Source organism: Phaenicophaeus curvirostris, chromosome 1 (assembly GCF_032191515.1).
Source record: "Phaenicophaeus curvirostris isolate KB17595 chromosome 1, BPBGC_Pcur_1.0, whole genome shotgun sequence".
Classification (NCBI taxonomy): Eukaryota; Metazoa; Chordata; class Aves; order Cuculiformes; family Cuculidae; genus Phaenicophaeus; species Phaenicophaeus curvirostris.
Genome location: NC_091392.1, coordinates 140,734,653 through 140,753,548, shown reverse-complemented (window position 1 = coordinate 140,753,548; position 18,896 = coordinate 140,734,653). Strand labels below are relative to the sequence as shown.

Below are 18,896 nucleotides of genomic sequence, written 5' to 3'. Positions count from 1 at the left end.
AATTTCTGATGCACTAGAATCGGGGGAAAAAATGCTTTCACACATTTAAAGTTGTACATGTAGCCCACATTGCACAGTAGCTCACGAAGTACTCACTTTCTGAGCAGTCTTTTAATAATGCTTCTGTGATTTTAAAGCGTAAAGAACTTCCTGGACCAGGAGGTTTGCCTGCAACCTTCAGACTCTCAGTTGTTCCCTGTCCTTGTACCATTATGGCATCTATTACAGTCAAATTATTTCTGTGTACAAAGAAAAAGGTGAAACGTTCATAAAAGGATTATGCAGTCTATTACTCCTGCAAGCCTTTCTACAGACTAGAAAAGTTATATCCCAAATGTGGAGGGCAGAAATACAAGCTTTTCTGCAGATAATTCCCCACAATATGGAAGTAAATAGTAAAGCAGGGGTTCTCAAACAGCGTGTGCAAGACAAAAACCTAGGGAATCACACCATAGTACGAATAAAATACCTAATGAAGTACTAGTTAAAGTTTATAATTTCATCATCACATTAATGTATCACACCCAATACAGTAGTGAAATAGTTATTCAAACAGAGCTCTTTACCAGAAAGATTGCTTGCATTGCATCTTGATCTTGCAAATGGCATTTAACTACAGTCCCTACTTTCAAGATAGTGTAGCATGTACTTAAGCATTCAAGTCTCCTAGTGTAACAGTGGATTATATATTTATACTAGAAAGTATGTACTGAACGAATGGTTTAACTAGTGCAAAATATGTCATGATTACATTTAAATTCAACCTTTCTCCAGACACATGATTCTACAGTCATTCTCATAAAAGCGATAGTTTCTTATTGGTAGCTGATCACAACTATGATCTTACAAAAAAAAATCAGAAAAACTCACACTTATTTCAGAAATATATATCATACCTGATAACAATTAATGAAGAGACAGTTTTATTAAGAATTGGAGTGAACTTTACTTTGACAGACTTTCTCTCACCAGGTTTTAATATTAGGCTTAAAACCGAATGACGAGCCAGGCCCTTTGTAAATCCCGTAGTGCTTTGTAGCGGCTGGACCTTAAGAAAGTGGGGAACACAAGCAACGCTTCTAAGAATAGGAAAATTATACAGGTATTTGACAGAAATCATATTATTTTACCTCGAAAATCGGTATTATCATAAAGAAGTGTACTACTCAGTGACATACACTGCTTTATTTTAACAAGAAATTCTGCCTGCACAAGAATTTTCCTAGTTATCAGTAAGCTCTCTGTTTATTAAGAAGCAGAAGGACACAGTAAGTACCAGAATTGAGCTAAACTATACAAAAAAAGCTCTAGTAGAAGAAAGAGTTCAGAAGGTTTTTAAACACCAAATTAGCATTAAGCCATTGTGTAACATTTTCTACCCTCAAATTGTTCTATTGTTATAACATTTTTAGAACACTGTTTTTCCTAAGTAAAGGAAAAAAGGGGAAAAAGCAAACTTAAAATAGAACTATTGAGAGAAGCGTAGTTTGATAATTTTGCCTTTGGAGAGTGTGCAAGCATCAAATTGCTAATCTAAAACTAACTACAAATGGAAGGTAAAAGGCAGATATTTTGGATGAAAAAAGAAGTGCTCAAGGAAGTGGCATGCTCTATTTGAAAAAGGACATGCTTAAACTTGTCTGCAAAACTCAAATCATTTAAAATAAAGAACAAAGGAATGGAAAACTCAATACTTCGCTAATTTTGGAACTACCAACCACTACAACAAAGAAAATAATCCTGTATCAAGTAACAGAATGAATAAATGCATTTTCCAGTAACTTCTGCAATCCTATTCAAAGCTAGGCATACAGAACAAGTGGCATTTTCACTGTTACTTTTGAAGAAATACTATTTTTCCTAATTCCCTGAAAATATCCAACAGAAGCATCACATTTTTCACACATACTAACACATAAACGTGAAGACACGTATGACTAAACTCCTATTAAAATATCCAAATTTAAAAATCTAAAGAATGTATTTAAATACTTACGCAATTTCTGAAGACCTGGAACTCTAGAGTCCTCAGATTGAAATTAGCTGGCTTACTCAAATTAAACCTGAAACAGACATATGATTATTTTTCTTTCCCCCCGTCCTGATCAGGGAAAATAATGACATAATTAAGGATTTTAGCACAAATCAAGATCACATGGTAGGACCCAAACAATATGCAGCTGAAATGGTAATTTGATTTGTTTCACTACCCGCCTCCCCCCCAATACTTCAAGTTAGGGAAGAAACAAAAAGGTTTGCGTTCAATGGTATCAGCCCACATTAAATTCTCAACTGGGCTGATGATTCAATTTCTTGTAGTGCTTAAAACTGTAAGTACTAACATTTTCTGTAAACTGTAAAGTGAGAATGGCCTAACTAATCTAAAGCAATGCTTACCGTTCTAACAGTTTATCAACAAATGTAGATGGGTTAGAATACAGGGCTACAGGAAGGAACTGAACATACACAGGAACATCAGCAGGATTTTCTAGAAAAATTTCTTCTTCCTATTCAAAAACAAAATTTTGTTAAAATTTACGTTGGGGTAAAAGTAATTGGAAATAGCTATTAAAAATGCAGGCCCTACAAAATGATACTATCAAAAAATAACTTACTGATGAACTGTTTGTATTGGTAAGAGGGAAGCTCAGGTGGCGTGGTGAACTCACGATGGAAGGCCAGGCCATTTCTGCTGTAACTTTCAACCAGACATCCTTCTGAAGATCTGTGTCTACTTCAAATACAGCATTCAGTCTGGAGAAATAAGTTATAAAATTTACTTTACAGGAGTAAAATAGGAAAAGCCTGGAAAAAGCAGAATGCTTAAAAGCACCCTGAAAACTACATTAGTTTGAGAAATGGCACAGTACATTGTATTTATATACAATTAACCCCTGCCCCTTCACTGAGCTCTGCCTATATGTACTGCTATTAAAAAGTGCAACAGAGACTACCAAAACATGCTATGTGAGAACAACCCTAAGATTCTAAATATGTTCTCTATTTAGGTACTGTTGCCAACATATATCCATTCCAATTTCTGTTATGGCCCATTTATGGGTAAAGGCGTGCAGAATTGTGGTAGGACTTAAGCACTGCACCACAAACCCTTGAGCATTTGCATTTCTCTTACATCACTGCTCTGTGGACAGTGAGACAAATTTTACCTTTCATTAGGAAATGCCTAGCTCTTACTACTGCAGAAACAAAATGTGAGAAGAACTGAGATTCAGATCAGTAAGAAAAATAATCCAAAATACATTTGAAAATTTGCAAAGGTATAAGCAGTAGAAAGGAAAAATATCAGTTCTGCTACAGTGTTTCCAGCACTACATCCAGCCCTCCACTAGCAAGAAAAAGTTTTGTGCCTATACACATGTAAAGTAGAGTAAACCTGTACATGTACTCTTAACTGCAATGGATACACAGAGTATGTGCCCGTAGTCCTGTCTAAACCAAATGTCAGCCAGCACATTTGGTGCCAGCTACTGGATCCATTAATGGATGAAGTTGTCTGTTATCAAGCAACCTTTAAAAAAGACTTGATGTCTTTTCTCCTAAAAGTTCTCCACCATGAGCTGAAACAAGACTAAGAGTACTTAGTCTTCTCCAGTCAGCAAAATAGATGATACACTAGATTTCACACCTTGAGAAGTATTCTGGAGAGAATCCACGTGCCTAAGTCAGAAACCCTCTGTGGTCTGAAGGAGCAGACTCTCCTCTGCTGAATGCTACCTTGGACAGATGGTTAATCCTAACTCTCTTTAAAAGCATTACATATTCTAGATTATAAATTATATTAAATAATATCAAAGGATGTCTATTCTAGCTAAAACTGTTATTTACTCAGAAGTAGTTTTAAAGAGAATTTTCCTTTACTGTACTCTTTCTGTAGGTGATAGGACACTCTTGGAAGTTACTGGTGTGGCTAAATAGAGGATTCTATTTAGATCACATTTGTTCAGGAGTTATTAACACATCAGCATTAGAAAAAAAAAGTGGTAAAGGAGGTATGCTTTTGTTACTGTTTAGCTACATACAGTTGTTTTGGTTTTCTGCAAATATCTATAACTTTGAAATGGTAGTCTGGATGCTGTCATCACAAAAGACACATGCACTTGCTGTCAATGCTGAATTAGCTCTTGGGGATTAATTAATTTTATGTATGAGAAGGTAGATATCTAAAAGGTATATACAACAGCCTACAGAGTATGATGTTTATAAAAATTAAATAGCCACCGTTAGTCACCTATTTAGCAAATCTGAAGGAGATGAGAAACTGAGAAATACCAGACACTGAATGTACTGATAATTCACTGAAATGCAATAATCTCAGAAAAGCAGCAGTAGAAAACCTTGTGAAATCTAAGGGATATTGAGGTTACTACTTTTAAACAAATTACACAGGAATGCTGCACAAACACAGTAATACGGTTGAGGAAATTTTTGCACAGTAGAGACTGCCTTACTGTTGCCATCTTTTCAAGAACTGCAGCACACTCCAGCAAATACTAACTTTGTGTTGCGTTTGACTTAAGGAGATTACTGTTTTTCAACTTTTAAAGAGTTCACTTTAAAGGTGTGCAGAGGTGACCTCATTCCTTCTTGGTCCCCTCTCAAAGAGCACTGTGATATTAAACCCCCTGCATTTTTACAGGAGTAGACAACAGAGTTTTCTAGTGATTTAACGCCTAAGAAAGCAACAGGCATAAAATTCTTACCTATGGCTTGAGTCTTCTTTTATATCTGTCCATTCTTTGAATAAGCTCTCATGCAAATCCCAGTCTGAATCCCATGTATCTTCTTGCATTGCTATGCTGTGCTGAACTTTAGATTCCGCTTTAAGAAATAATGGTTTTTAGAACTCTTTATGTAAAACATTGCTCTAGAAAACTTTCTATGAACAGTTTCATTAAGAAGTTAAATCTTACTTACATTTAGATAGAAAAGGCAATCCTACATAACAATGATCTCCACATTGCAAACCAGGATCAAAATAAATATTTGCAATCTGCAAAACAGGTAAGAGCATATCAATCAAGAAACTGCACAGTAAATCTAATGACCAAAGTGAAAAGAAAGAAGATTTCTGATGACCACAGAAATTTAACATATGTTATATATAAGAAAGAGATTGTAAACATGTCGAAATAAGGCATAAACAAACCTTTGATTTTTTCCCTGGCTCCAGATCGTCTTTATTACTTCTTAGCCTCCTATAATAAAACCTCACATCTTCTGACAGGGAACGTATGTGTTGTAGTTTCACTTTCTGAGAAAAGGAGTTCATGATATTCAGGCTCTGGTGAACTACTTTCCCCTAAAGAGAAGAAAGGGTGAAGAAGGTCTGCAGCATATGCATTTTCCCTAGCATATTTATTTATTTATGCAGGCTGGCAAAGACCAGTGTAGAGTTAAAATGTTAAGTTGGTATTTTTAACTATGCTATCTTAAAAAACGTCACTTGTAACACGTCAAGGTAAGTTTCTATGAAGTTGTATTTTTTCCTTCATCTTCTTCCAAACACAGTTCAGCCCTCCTTTAAAATTTAAATACAACTTAAGTGTCTTGAAGAGCTAGGACAGCAGTTCTGCTTAATGAAATCATGCTGAAGTACCAGAGGAAGAAAGGTGATAGGAAGCTTCAGTCTTCTGAGTCTCCTGTTACAACAGGGAAACAAGTTTCTCGCAAGAGACCCAGTACATAGCTGCTAGTAATTAGAAATACCCTGTAAGGAACAGAAGTAATAAGTAAAGTTGACTACTCTGAAAAGCTCAGGTCTTGAACACAGAAAACAGTCTAGAACCTTGTCAAAGAGGATAATTATATCTAAATCTCTACTCCCAAACAAAATGCAGAAGCCCAAAGGTCCCCTGAAGAATAATTAGGTAAAAACATTACTAGAAAAGAGCATGAAACCAATAAAAAACACAGCAGTCTGGGGATGGGAAAGAATCATGACAGCAAGGAAGCTATGCCGTAGAGGCTGAGAAACACAGGTGTTAAAAGAAGCAGTACCTGCCAAAACAAAACAAAAGAAAACAAAACACTTCAAGCTGACCAAGACCGTGACCATATACTGAGATACATCAAGAAGCAGTTTAGTCATTCCAATTAGAAAAAAATAAAGGGAGATTAAAAAAATAAATACTTTTTTATGGCCCAAAACGGAACAAAATATTTTATGGAGGCATTCAAGAGGGATAAAGACCTTGCCAGAAATTAGGATATATAAATTAGGATACAGAATACAGAAATTGCTTTATCTTTGATGAAACAGAGGGAGACAGACCTTTAAGTTATTTCAGTCTATCAAAAGTTTATGGAGCAGTTCATAGATGAAGGTACAGATATGGTAGGCAGTGTAATAAATAACCATATAATGGTGAGGCAGTACAGTCAAATAGGAACCATAGATGCTAAAGACAAAAAAATAACAAGTGATCTGTGCAAGGCAGGCATGACTGACCTCCAGAGTAGCATGACTTCAAAACAAATTGGGAAGTGGGAGATCAGAAGGGAGATGGAATGGATAAAGGGGCAAATGCAGCAATGATTTGTTGAAGCGATTGACCTATCTCCTTCCTCCGATGAGGCCCTACTGCACTACTTTTTCAAAAAAAATTGCCATTTATCTATCACACTGAGGTAAAGTATTTGATAAAGCGCCAGTGAAAAACTACTATTTAAGAGTTCACAAATTTTAAAATTAGCAGGAGATACTATGGAGCTAATTGGAAGAGGAGATGAGAACAGGCTTTATAACAGGTGCTTTACAAGACTACGCAGGACAGACAAGGACACAAAACCCATTTCCACCAACATGCAAGGAGTCAGTTTTATCCTTTCAAACAATTGCCATCTCTACCTCCTTTTGCTACTTCCCCCCCTTCACCTTTCTATAGCCCCCCCTATAACTTTCCATCATATTACACTCCCTGTTCATCAGAAATTCACATAAAGTTCAGCTTCAATGAGATGCCAATTGCAAGTCAATATTCCTTGATTGCCCATGCTTCTATGGTTATGCTGAATGCCAAGTGAGAAGGAAGTATTATCTGGTTAATAGCTTGCTGCTTGAATCTGTGCCCTGAGCTGCTCTCAGCCCTCGCTGAATAAGCAGGGATGAAAATAGCCATTAAAACTTTTGCAGAGCACTGTAGACGCACACAGCTTTCTTGCTTTGCTATTTATGTACTCCATCACGTACCCTCAAGAAAATTTACTTTCAGCATGAAAACAATACAATAATGCTTCCACAGAGATCAAGGAACCATACTGAAACATCAGTTTATTAGCTGACTTTGTCTTTGGTATTATACTTCAGAAACTTGAAAAACGCATTTGTACAATTTCATCTCTCTCTTACTCTTGGTGCTAACAGACTTGAATAGGTAACAAACAAGTGACTGCAGAGACATTAGAGTGAAGGTGCAAAGAATCGGGTTTGGGATCATATCAGTATTGCAAGATCCTATTCAAACAGGCAGTCAAGGAAATGGGGGGGAGGGGTGGAATGAAAAACAGCAACAAATTGAATCATAACAGTTCAGTAGCACAATCTCTCCAGTAATTTGACATTCAGCAATTGAAGGCAATAGTTTCTCTTGAAAAGGACAGACAAATAAAAAATATCGCAAGAAAACATTCAATGCTACTACCCAAGTCTCTTACCGGAAAAGAGGGTGGAAGAAAAACATGTTTTGGGGAGCAAGTGAGCGAACCTACAGCAATCACTGCCTTCACCGGTATAGTTAAAATCTGTGGGGGAAAAAAAAAAGAACAAGGAAAGTCTAGAAAAAAAAAACTTAAAATTTCAGCCCTTAAAAATTGAATAGAATATCAAAACTCTAAATTTCTACAATTAATGTAGTTTAGGTTTATACATGTGTTTAAAACACCGAGACATGAATTAAGATTTCAACACATCATCCTATTCAGAACAGTGACTCCACACTGTGGGGAAGCACATCCTTTCTCAGTAATATTTAGCACCACTCTACATGGAACACAAAAGCACAGGTAAAATATAAGTTCTCCAACTGAGCATTTTACAGGTCTCACTCGAGTGGGGCTTACTTTGTTGGAAAACAGCAGGATAACATCTTCAGAGTAAATGAGCGTGAGAGAAGAGGATAGACTAAACTTCTCAAACAACATTAGAAATCAAGGTAAGATCTTGAGACAGATGTAGAATTAGAAAAAGGAAGAGATGCCAATAAGATCCTTCCTGTGTATCACTAAAGCTACTAATACTTACTTATGAATAACTTGTAAGAACAAACGAAAATAAAATGCTTCAGATTCTGTAACTGAAGGGTCACATACACGTATGGACATATTAAAAATAAGCCTAAAATCTCAGATAATTGGCAGAAATTAGTAATTTCACATTTTCAGTAGCTTCATCAGAACCAGAGCACAACATATATCATCTGACCTCATTAGAATGGTGTGTCACACTTTCTTTGCTCGACATCTATCATCCAAAGATTTAAAATAAAGATTCCATTATGTATTAGAATTTCTCTTTTCTGCAAAATAAATTCTTAACAGGAAAGGCATATGAAGTTGCAAGTTAATTGGTTGTTCTTCTCTCCTTACTAATCTTAGTAAGAACTCCGTTTCATCAACTGCCGGCCAACTGCAGTTTCTCCAAAACAACTTCACATTGGGTTTTGACAGAAAAACTGTGGAATTACAGCTCAATTTCAGTAACTGATAATGCACCAAACAGTGCATTGTCAGCAAGTGTTATGCCAAAAGATCCATGCATTGATGATTTGAGGTTGTTTCAAGTCATTGAAGAATCCATACTTCAAAGCATTAGGTCAGCTTTAAATAGACATTTCTGAAAGCCAGATGAAAATCATAATGAAAGTAATTCTTTGTTCCTTCAGAGAAGACACAGTACAAGTAGCATTACTGTCATTTGAGGGAGGGTTAATTTGCAGAGATAACTTGACCTCCAGAGGTCTCTTGAAGATCAGCTTCTCCCTGATATTGCAATTGCAATCTGCCCACCAATACGACTCTTAAAATATGAGAATTAAAAATGGAACACATCATTTGGGCAGCACCCATGAATATGCAACAAATGTACCTCATAATCTGTTGTGATTTGTACAGCTCCATCGTGAATTCCTTCAAGTTCTTTTGCTATTAGTTTTACTCTAAACACAGCATAATAACCTGATGCTAGTATCACCTGTAAAACGTAGAGAGCAAGTCATCCATTGTATTCCATTAAACAGAAAGAAATTTTACTAAAAAAATATACCCAACACCCTCTTATTTCTTTAAACTGAAATGAAATCAATTTGAAACAACTCTCTGTGATTAAAAAAAAAAAAAATCTAAACATAAGTTATTAACTTAAAGTTTGTCTATTCCTTGAGGTGATAAATTCCACTCTTCCCAGATAAATGATGAGCATGGGGGTTACTGTTTCCGAAGTTTCCCCTTTCAAAATCTAGCCAATCTGAACACAATACTACTTCTTAAAATATATTGAAAAAATTCTATGTGATTTATCATCTTTAAATTCGGACAAAAATTAAGAACTCTTATCCTCTCTCCCCCTGTTAAAATGTACCTGCAAGAATTACACAGATTCATCTCCTTTTCCCCTCCTAGATTTAGCTTTAAGCAACAATTCAAATTATTACTTACAGAAGACTGATCAGATGCACTAGTATTTTGTAGTTCATGGTGGTTTGCAATTATCGTTGTTCTGTTTCCCTTTTCGGTTGTTAGAAGTTCTACGGCCAAACCATCCCCTATAATATGCCAACTTTTTACAGCCAGCTTAAAAAGAACAAAAGATACTGTTTTCAGCAACAAAACTGATGTAATTTTTTTTAAATGCAACCTAAAAATAAATCCACCCTTACCTCTATTGGATTGCTGTTGATGACCACAAATAAAATGCTGGCAGCTTCCGTTGCACTCAATATGCCAAAATCTATAAATCGTTCCTCAGTTTTTGGAGGCAGTACAAAATACTGGAAAGACAGATAAAGGTATTTTAGCATAAGTTAAATGTAATATGTGCTCAAACTCTAACCTCATTAAAAATGCATTATTAAGTCCAATACAGCAGTATCATGACAATCTCCAAATTCTACAAATTTTCTATGTAAAACTAAAGGGAACAAAAATGATTTTTTCAGCAGTAACTGAAGCTGTTTTTACGGGAAGAACTGGTAAAATCGTTTTGAAATTGAAAAAGCCATCCTCCTGTAGAAGCAGAATAAAGATTTAAAACCAACCCTATGAAGTCTGCCTCTAATTAGTCTAAAGTAGCTAAAAAAAGGAAAATACTTACATCTAGAAATCCTGTGTATGCTCGGACAGGTAGATGAAATTTAGAAGCATTGGTGATAAGTAAAATATTGTTATCTATATGAACAGATGATGTGGAAGGCATAAAATGAAGTGTAAAAATATATCTGGATTCATTGGGCGGAATTAAGACTGGTTTACTGAAGTTCTGGACCTAGATCAGTGAACAATGAAGATCCATGTTACGATTTAACAAAGCGCAGCACATTTAAACATTTATTATTAGGTAAAAACATTCACTGAAACGGAGCTTACTTTAAACATTGGTTTTGCTTCTTCTGGTAACACAACATCATGTATGAGGACTGCAAAACTGAATGTGTTTGTTAGATAGATTTGTCTTTCCACAGAATCAGCAGCATTGTCACGGATGTGAAAAAGTGTGGCAGCATGATCAAATCCTAAATATCTATTAAAAGAAAACAGTATGAGAAAAATGAACACTTCCATCAAACAACGCGTTTTTCTTACACAAAAGAGTAGAATCCATTTGATCCAACAGCCAAAAAGGTACACAATCCACTGCATGCTTACATTATTATTTTCGGCACTGGTGAGACCGCTCCTCGAATACTGTGTTCAGTTCTGGGCCCCTCACCACAAGAAGGATGTTGAGGCTCTGGAACTAGCCCAGAGAAGAGCAACAAAGCTGGTGAGAGGGCTGGAGAGCAGGTCTTATGAGGAGCGGCTGACAGAGCTGGGGTTGCTTAGCCTGGAGAAGAGGAGGCTGAGGGGAGACCTCATTGCTTTCTCCAACTACCTGAAAGGAGGTTGTAGAGAGGAGGGTGCTGGCCTCTTCTCCCAAGTGACGGGGGACAGGACAAGAGGGAATGGCCTCAAGCTCCGCATGGAGAGGTTTAGGCTGGACATTAGGAAAAAATTCTTCACAGAAAGGGTCATTGGGCACTGGAACAGGCTGCCCAGGGAGGTGGTTGAGTCACCTTCCCTGGAGGTGTTTAAGGCATGGGTGGACGAGGTGCTAAGGGGCATGGTTTAGTGTTTGATGGGAACGGTTGGACTCGATGATCCGGTGGGTCTCTTCCAACCTGGTTATTCTATTCTATGATTATATAATTAGCATTACATGCACGTTGATAATTAAGTAATTCAAATGAGATAAGAAAACATGTGATCAGCATACTAGGAGGACTAAAAGTGTTGGAGTATTAAAGATAGTCTGCAAATTGCATATGTTTGTTGTTAATCAAATCAGGCATCTGCAGCACAAAAGTTCGGATTGTTCGCCTTTAAACTACTATGTCACTTCTGTTGATAAAGTAGCACCCCATTTCAACAATAATTTCGAAGTCAACTTAGCCATGCTTTGTAAATAAATAGCAAAAACTATGGAAGTACTGACAGTTCTTCCAAAATTTTGCTTAAAACAAAAAATATTTTCTCTAACCTGACTTTATATAGTGATAGAACAGTAAGTGCAAAACTGAAAAAAAATTCCAATATTGCTTTTATAAAATGTGTCACCTGCAGACTTCAACTGCTCTGAAAAATGACTCACTAAGGTCACTTTGAACATAAGCCTTGAAAACAGCTTATGCATCACTAAGACTACTCATCTACTAGTGCAAAACCAGAAAAATTCAAACAAGTAATCGTGGTTTCAATTGAGGAACCAGGTTCAGAAAATGTGGGTATCACCTCTTTATATCCCTTCTCCCCCTAAAAAGGCTAAATTCCCTGCTACATTAGCTAATATACAGCACTAAGTTTTTGAACTATGTTCAATTACTGTAAGCTTACCCATCCAACACTTCCGCTTGATATGGTATTTCAAGTTTGGAGTAGCTCTTCTCCTTCGCTTTAACGGTTATTTTCCCAGAAGACTGTGATGGTTTTTTTGCTTTTGATGCTGTGCACGCAAGAATATGAGAAATTTGTTAAAGCTAACAAAAAAAAGGTTTGACTAACATGACTGGAAGAATAAAAGCATAGAACCAGCCCTGAGAAGAAGTATCACAGAAGAGAAAAGTGGATTTTAAGGAAATTTCAATAAGAAATTGACATGGAATAAATCTAGGAAGTAAGAGAGGTGACTTCTGACTGCCTCCCCTTTAACACTAGTTAGTTGTCCTGCCTGAGTCACTAAGCTTATCTGTAATAGGGAAGACTGTTCCGGTCAAATAAATAACTTGGACATGTCTAGAGGATAATTCAGATCCCAGGTGAGCCGAGTTCTCCACTAAGGTAGTGGAATACACCTACCCCTCCACAGGAGGGAAACTAAAGATTGCTGGGTTCTTCCCTTCGAACTATCAGTCAAGCAGGACTTCAGGCCAGAAACACAGCAACATTTTAATAATTAAGAAATCAAAGACATGCTAAACTTCATAGAAATAGAGTCAGAATCCATGTAAGAACCCAAAATACATAAGCCCTATGAATTAAGCTCACAGAACAAGTATCCTGGTATACAATGCTGCCAAAAAAGTCAAGGGATTTAAATACTATTTCAGAGAAACCACCAGCGCTTAAAGCCTGTGCATATACTAGGACAGCTGGAAATGCAAACATTTAGGGGCGGTTGCTTCACTGAAAACAATTCAAACCAAGTCAGCCCCTTAAACACATTAAACATCTTGGCTGGCTGGTTTTCCCTCAGCTACCATCAGATCTATTGTACGTTTCAGTTAGTAGGTCCTCATATAACAATTCCCTCCAGCTTCAAAATCTGAACACATTATCACTTCAGGTTGACAGAGTTCAGCTATTTCAGAATTTATTTATAAGCTAAACCATACTTCAGTGATCTTACAAACTGGAAGCTATTAAAAACCTAAAGTGCTAATCAATAAATAACAATAAGAATCAACCCTCTCCTCTCTATCCATACAACTTCAAAATTATGTCTACCTGAAATGAAAAACATTGCATCTATAAACTTCCATTTCTAAGCAATCCCAGCAGAGAGACTTAGAGCACCAACTAGTAACTCAAAGCAGTAACATCTGAGTAGGTCAGCAACATTCTGACAGTTGATTAAAATCTCCATAAAAATGGAGGTGTCTTTCTACAAAATGTCAGCATAATATTTACAGTCACACTACATAGGAGGGAAATGACCCAGCACTTCTTTTGTAAAGATATACATAAAAGTCATTGTCAGCATACATAACATCTTAGTAGGAAAGGTAGAAGTAAAAGCTTTTTCCATCTTTACTTCCACTTTTCTTTAATATGAATTCAACACAGCAAACCAAAATACGCCAGCTTTCATGGTTCTCAAGAGCATGACAGGGCTCTCAAGAGCCCCGTTTCCACAGGCATTTCAATGTAAGGTGTTATTTTTCTAGAAATAAAATTTTGGATTTTTTTTAAACCTTGGAAGGATCAAAGGACAATCCAAAGGATATGCTCTCCTCTAACATATATTTCCAGGAGGAACACATCCTGGATTCTTACAATTTCTCAAAAACATGTACATATTTAGACTAACAGTACTTTTTAAATAATCAATGTCTTAGCATATGAACACTGCTTATGTTTAACTGAAAACCAATGTTCAATTTTTATATGCACACAAAGAAGACTGCTTAAGAATTCCCTCTCTTCTCATCAGTATATACTAGTCTTAGTTACTTGCAGATTGTGATCAGAAAAAACTTGTTAAAAGAACTGAAAGTCTTTTCCAGGTAGGAAAATGCCATTTCCTTCTCAAAATTACAAACAGCACTTTGTTAAGAGAGTGGAAAAAAAATCATGAAGTTTCTCAAGTTTTAAGAAGCACTTAAGTTGTAAGAAGAGAGAAGCAGTACTTACCATCAAAGCTAATACTTGCAACTTTGGTATATTTACTTTCAGATGCTTTTAACGTAACTGGCTTGAAATGTACTGTTATAGCTTCATTCTGTGGTGTAGGTCTAACACTCTGCAAGCAATCAAAATATGAAGCACCTGTAAATTTATCACTGTTAACACACTGTACAGAGTTCACGTATCCTTCAAAGTGACAAAACAGCAACTAGTTTGGGCTGAGTTCTGACAGGTCTGTCTTTCTTATACCAAAGCAGCATTATAAGAGGCTTTAGAAATTTTTTTCAGGTCTCCCAAATGACTCAATATGTAGCAAACCGGGAAAGAAAGCATTCTTGGGAACGCTGGATGAAGTGACAGTATGGACCGAAACACATTAATAAAATAGAAAACAGTAAATAAAGTTTTCTTCTTTTATTTTTATTTCTGCAGGGTTACAGTAGCTACACTATTTATTTCTGACTAACACAGCTATTAAGGGACTTGTGTAAGTACTGGTGATTATACAGACATCTACCTCATTTCTGATCCCATGCTAAGTCTGCAGAGCTGCTACAGGAAAAATAAAATCCTTAACTGCACAGAGAATGGTTTTGTAAATGTGAGGTATCTATATGAACTTTTTATAAGATCACCTTTTGTATCTGGGGATTATTGTTTTACACTAAATGGAAAAGGTGAATCGGGCAATATTGAAATAGAAATTGTGTCAGTTATTAGTCAGAGCTGATTTATATAGATATTCATTGCTATGCAGCAGGATTATGGATTCCATGTCTATACTGGAAGACTATAAATGTTGCTAGCAAATTCTTTACCTAATTTCATGGAGAGAAACTGGGCATGGAACATTTAAATGCTCTTATTCTTGTTTTGCTTAAAATTATGATGGTTGCCATGATTCCTCCTTCCCAGCTGTCTTTACTCCTCCAAGAACAACTCAGCTACTCATGCAGAAGCTGTTAAACTCCTCCAAATTACAGGGTGTTGTATAAAGAAAACTGAAAGGAGTGTTGGTTTACCTTACACTGGGCTGCAGAGGTTTAGCATCTCCTTCATAAGCAGCTTTCTTGATCAGAGAGGAGCAAGGCAGGCAGCTAGTGGTACAAACCAATCACAGTTCTTCCAAGCTAAGCTATCCTTGATTGTAAATTAAAGCCATGAAATCATGCATATATAACTAAGTTCTGCAGGCCACTCGATCCTCAGAGGGAACAAGCAGCACTGCTCCTGCAGCTAATGAATAATCTTCATTACCTTAACTATAAGGTTTGGATGTTGGATTTAAAATTAGTTTTGTACTTTAGATCATGGCACTGACCTATGTCAACCACCTGCAAAAACACGTGCAAGTATTTGCTATTTCTCTACACAAGTCAGCTCATAATTATCACAATTTTCTTCTAATGAATCCACACTGCAAGACTGAGATCTTGAGATGTCTTTAAAAAAAACTCCCAAAACAGACAAAACCAAGGCTGTAATCAAGTTCATAGCTTCTATATAGCAGAAAGGATAACCACTTCTAGTACTTCTTTTCATGCAAAAGCTGGTTTTTTAATTATTGAAGTTTGAAATTATGCTAATTTCATTTGGAAAATGAAGTTGGAAATATTCAAAAAGCCAGCTTGTTGCCAGAAAAATGGTAAGTTTCAGAGACGCGTCTCTTAAACCACAAGTGCAACAAACCCATTCATACATTTACTAAAATTGCCTACAACTAGTGATCCTAGTTAAGGAAGGAATTTAGCACTGTTTTGTTGAAAATTTCTTAACTCCATCATGGACATTTTTCATTCACTGCTTGATTACATGCTATAAAAGGAAATATAGAACTAAGACAACTAAACCCCAACATCTTTAAGAGCCCTTTCAACTTCTCTTTCATCGAAGCTTAACCTATTTAAAATAAAGCCCAAGCAAACCTTGTCCTGAGATGTGCCTTAAAAATTAAGGCATGAGAGAATGATGTCATGAGAAAACATGTAAAACAAGTTCCATCACGAATCTAATACCACCAATTTTCTCAGAAAACATCCTGATAGCAACTTCTTTGGGGAAGAAGAATTTAAAACAGACGTGCTTCATTAGCACATGGCTCTCCCGTGGAGTGGCCCAGTCACAATTTCTGACCCTGCTATATTAAAATACATTCAATATTTAGCATAAGAGCATAAAATGAAGACTTCAAATGTTCTAAAGAATACAGAGGGGGAAGAAAGCTTTGTCCTATTGCAGTAGTTATTTGGAAAGACTTCAAAAGGTCTAAGGACTCTCAGACTATACCTATTCTAATAAAGAGGAGAAGAGTAGTGGTTGAAACACTGGCAAATACACATCCATACTGTTTACCAGTCAGCAATCTGCAAGCACAAGTTTGCCTTGTTCACTAGAGGCAATGATACTGCTCTAAAGACTGGGCAGGCTGTAGACTTCCGCTTACATATAGCCAAGAGGCAGCGACCCTGCTGCAAGAGAAAAAAAGCCCTTCCTACAGGCAGCAGGCTAAGGCTGGTTCAATGCACGTCAGAACCACATTTATCCTGTGTTATTCACTTTTACAGACGCAATTATTTCGTCAGCAACAACTTGTCCTTCAGTTTAAATAGGGACACAATCAACTAAAGTTCCCTTTCACCACAAAGCATGATCCTGAACAGCCACGGAATAAACTACTTCTATGTTTTAATCCTTTGAGGTAACTTTTCCTTGACAACTTCGAAATGCATGCACTCAGACAGGTAGACTGAAAACATAACTCAGAAGTAAACTGCTACTTGCAAGTTGATAAAAGCAAAAATCTCTGAAATATATGAATTGCAACAGAAGGAAGTAAATCCTTTCTTTTACAAATGCTTTTACTTCCAAATCCATAGAATTCAGCTTTAATTTATGGTTGTCCTGAAGTTCCTGGTTCTTTATGCAAACTTGATCAGGAGCTTAAATTTTAAATGGTGTCTTTGCCTTTAAAAGTCAAATGGGCTTATTCTAGCAATTGAATGGGCTTAAACTGCCTTAAGAAAACACAAAACTTCCATTCTAGAGAAGGGATAAAAGTGTTCAGCAATCTACATTTACTAGTTTTTTGACAGCACACGGCTTAATTGTTGCAGCATGACAACAGTTCATCCAGTCACGAACTAAACATGATTCTTCCCAATAACGGAGATAGCTCTACAAAATGTACTTAAGGAAGTTTTTATAAAGAGTTTTAGAACTCAGAAAAAGAAAGTCAAGCCACTTAATTTTATTTTTCTGAACCAATTTGTTGGACCACAGCATGACCAAGTACTTCAAGCCAGAACATCAACTCAGGCAACAGTATTAGCAGCCTCTCACACATAGATGACCTGAAGATATTTTGCTCCTCCAGCACCAAGCTTAAATATATGCTAAATATAGCCTTGGCCTTTTCTTCTGACATTAAGATGAAATTGGCACAGAGCTCTCTGTCTCACTGCTTTTAAACCCTAGCTCTAATGGGTCAGAAATCCATTTCTCAAGCTTTCCTAGAGGTAAGCTATTCATCAAATTCCTTCCAAAAATTCTTTATTCTTGCTTACCACTCCTTAATTGGCACTGCAGTAGAAATTCACACTTGAAATGCTAGAAAGATTTCACAACAAAGCTGTGCCTTAATGTGGAGAATATTTTATTTGATGTGTCGTACATGACATACTGAAAAATACATTTTACCTGGACCTATGTGACAACTTTATCATTGCAAAAGTGAGTCCTAAAAGCCTTAAGACCACCATATTTACCACTCTGATACACTGTAAAAGAACAGTTCATGTGGAAAAGTTCTGTTGTGACATGTATAACGGTTATCAAATAACAGTCTTTCATTAGACCACAGTTTATGGTCTACAGTCTACAGCCCAAAGACCATAACTTGAAAAAATCAGTAGGTTTTTTTTAATGGAATTATCAGATATTAGAAGTGATACTGATGGTTTGAATCTACTGTTATTTGCATTGTACTCAGGAAGTATATTACACACTAAAAAACTCACCATAAAAAACTGTCCCTATGCCAAAAAAAAAAAAGGCAAATCTCAGAAGATGGACATGATATAAGGTGGCAGACATAGCTGGAAAAAGGATTTAATATATTTACCCACCCTCAGATTGTAAAAATCTTATACAGGTCTTCTTTTCAAAACCCTCCATGGAAGCTGGTTCATAGCTTACAAGGCCACAAGAGACCTTAAAGGATCATCTCACCTCATTAATACAATAAGCATTAGGACTCCGATGAATTAAATTGTTTGCATTACATAGAGTTTCTCTCAACTTGAAAGCTTTTTAGTGAACAACATCTTAGCAAGCATTACAACGGACTGCTATCACAGACGAAAGTTATCCTCACTACTAAAAATGTGCCCTGTTTCTAGTTTAAATTCATCTAGTCTCAGAATCCAGTATCTTAACTTTTTGTTAGAATTATACTATTAAAATACTATTCCCTGCAGTTACAGCTACAAGCTTTAGAAACCCACAAATGCTTTCCAAGAGCTCGGTAAGAAATTTTGCTGATCCTCCAGTCATTATTCTGGCTCCTCTGGTTTCTTTTCAACACTTTTTGAAGTGCACTGGGACAAGGTATTGCTAGCTATACAACTAACTCTGGAAAACAGGAAAGACCAGAATGGGAGAAGGAAGAAGTAAGAGAAATAGCGGGCAATGAAAAAACATTACAGAGGGAAAAGGTATGAATGAACAAAGGTGTGCTACCAGACTAGAGCCAAAATTCTGTAATAAAAATAGAAAGTAGAAAAATC

At 36.4% G+C, this 18,896-nt stretch overlaps 1 protein-coding gene across 1 annotated transcript in view; it reads right to left on the bottom strand.

The window, feature by feature from the left end:
* The window catches only part of TMEM131 (transmembrane protein 131), a 101,913-nt gene that overhangs the window by 24,913 nt on the left and 58,104 nt on the right, over positions 1–18,896 (bottom strand). The window contains exons 12-27 of the mRNA XM_069876364.1: positions 14,119–14,227; positions 12,103–12,211; positions 10,600–10,753; positions 10,328–10,498; positions 9,894–10,004; positions 9,673–9,807; positions 9,104–9,208; positions 7,675–7,761; positions 5,168–5,320; positions 4,936–5,011; positions 4,722–4,839; positions 2,616–2,754; positions 2,398–2,507; positions 1,997–2,063; positions 897–1,048; positions 97–239 (exon numbers count right to left, since the gene is read on the bottom strand). Coding sequence (XP_069732465.1) covers positions 97–239; positions 897–1,048; positions 1,997–2,063; positions 2,398–2,507; positions 2,616–2,754; positions 4,722–4,839; positions 4,936–5,011; positions 5,168–5,320; positions 7,675–7,761; positions 9,104–9,208; positions 9,673–9,807; positions 9,894–10,004; positions 10,328–10,498; positions 10,600–10,753; positions 12,103–12,211; positions 14,119–14,227 — 1,939 coding nt within the window. The remainder of the gene's footprint in view (positions 1–96; positions 240–896; positions 1,049–1,996; positions 2,064–2,397; positions 2,508–2,615; positions 2,755–4,721; positions 4,840–4,935; positions 5,012–5,167; positions 5,321–7,674; positions 7,762–9,103; positions 9,209–9,672; positions 9,808–9,893; positions 10,005–10,327; positions 10,499–10,599; positions 10,754–12,102; positions 12,212–14,118; positions 14,228–18,896) is intronic.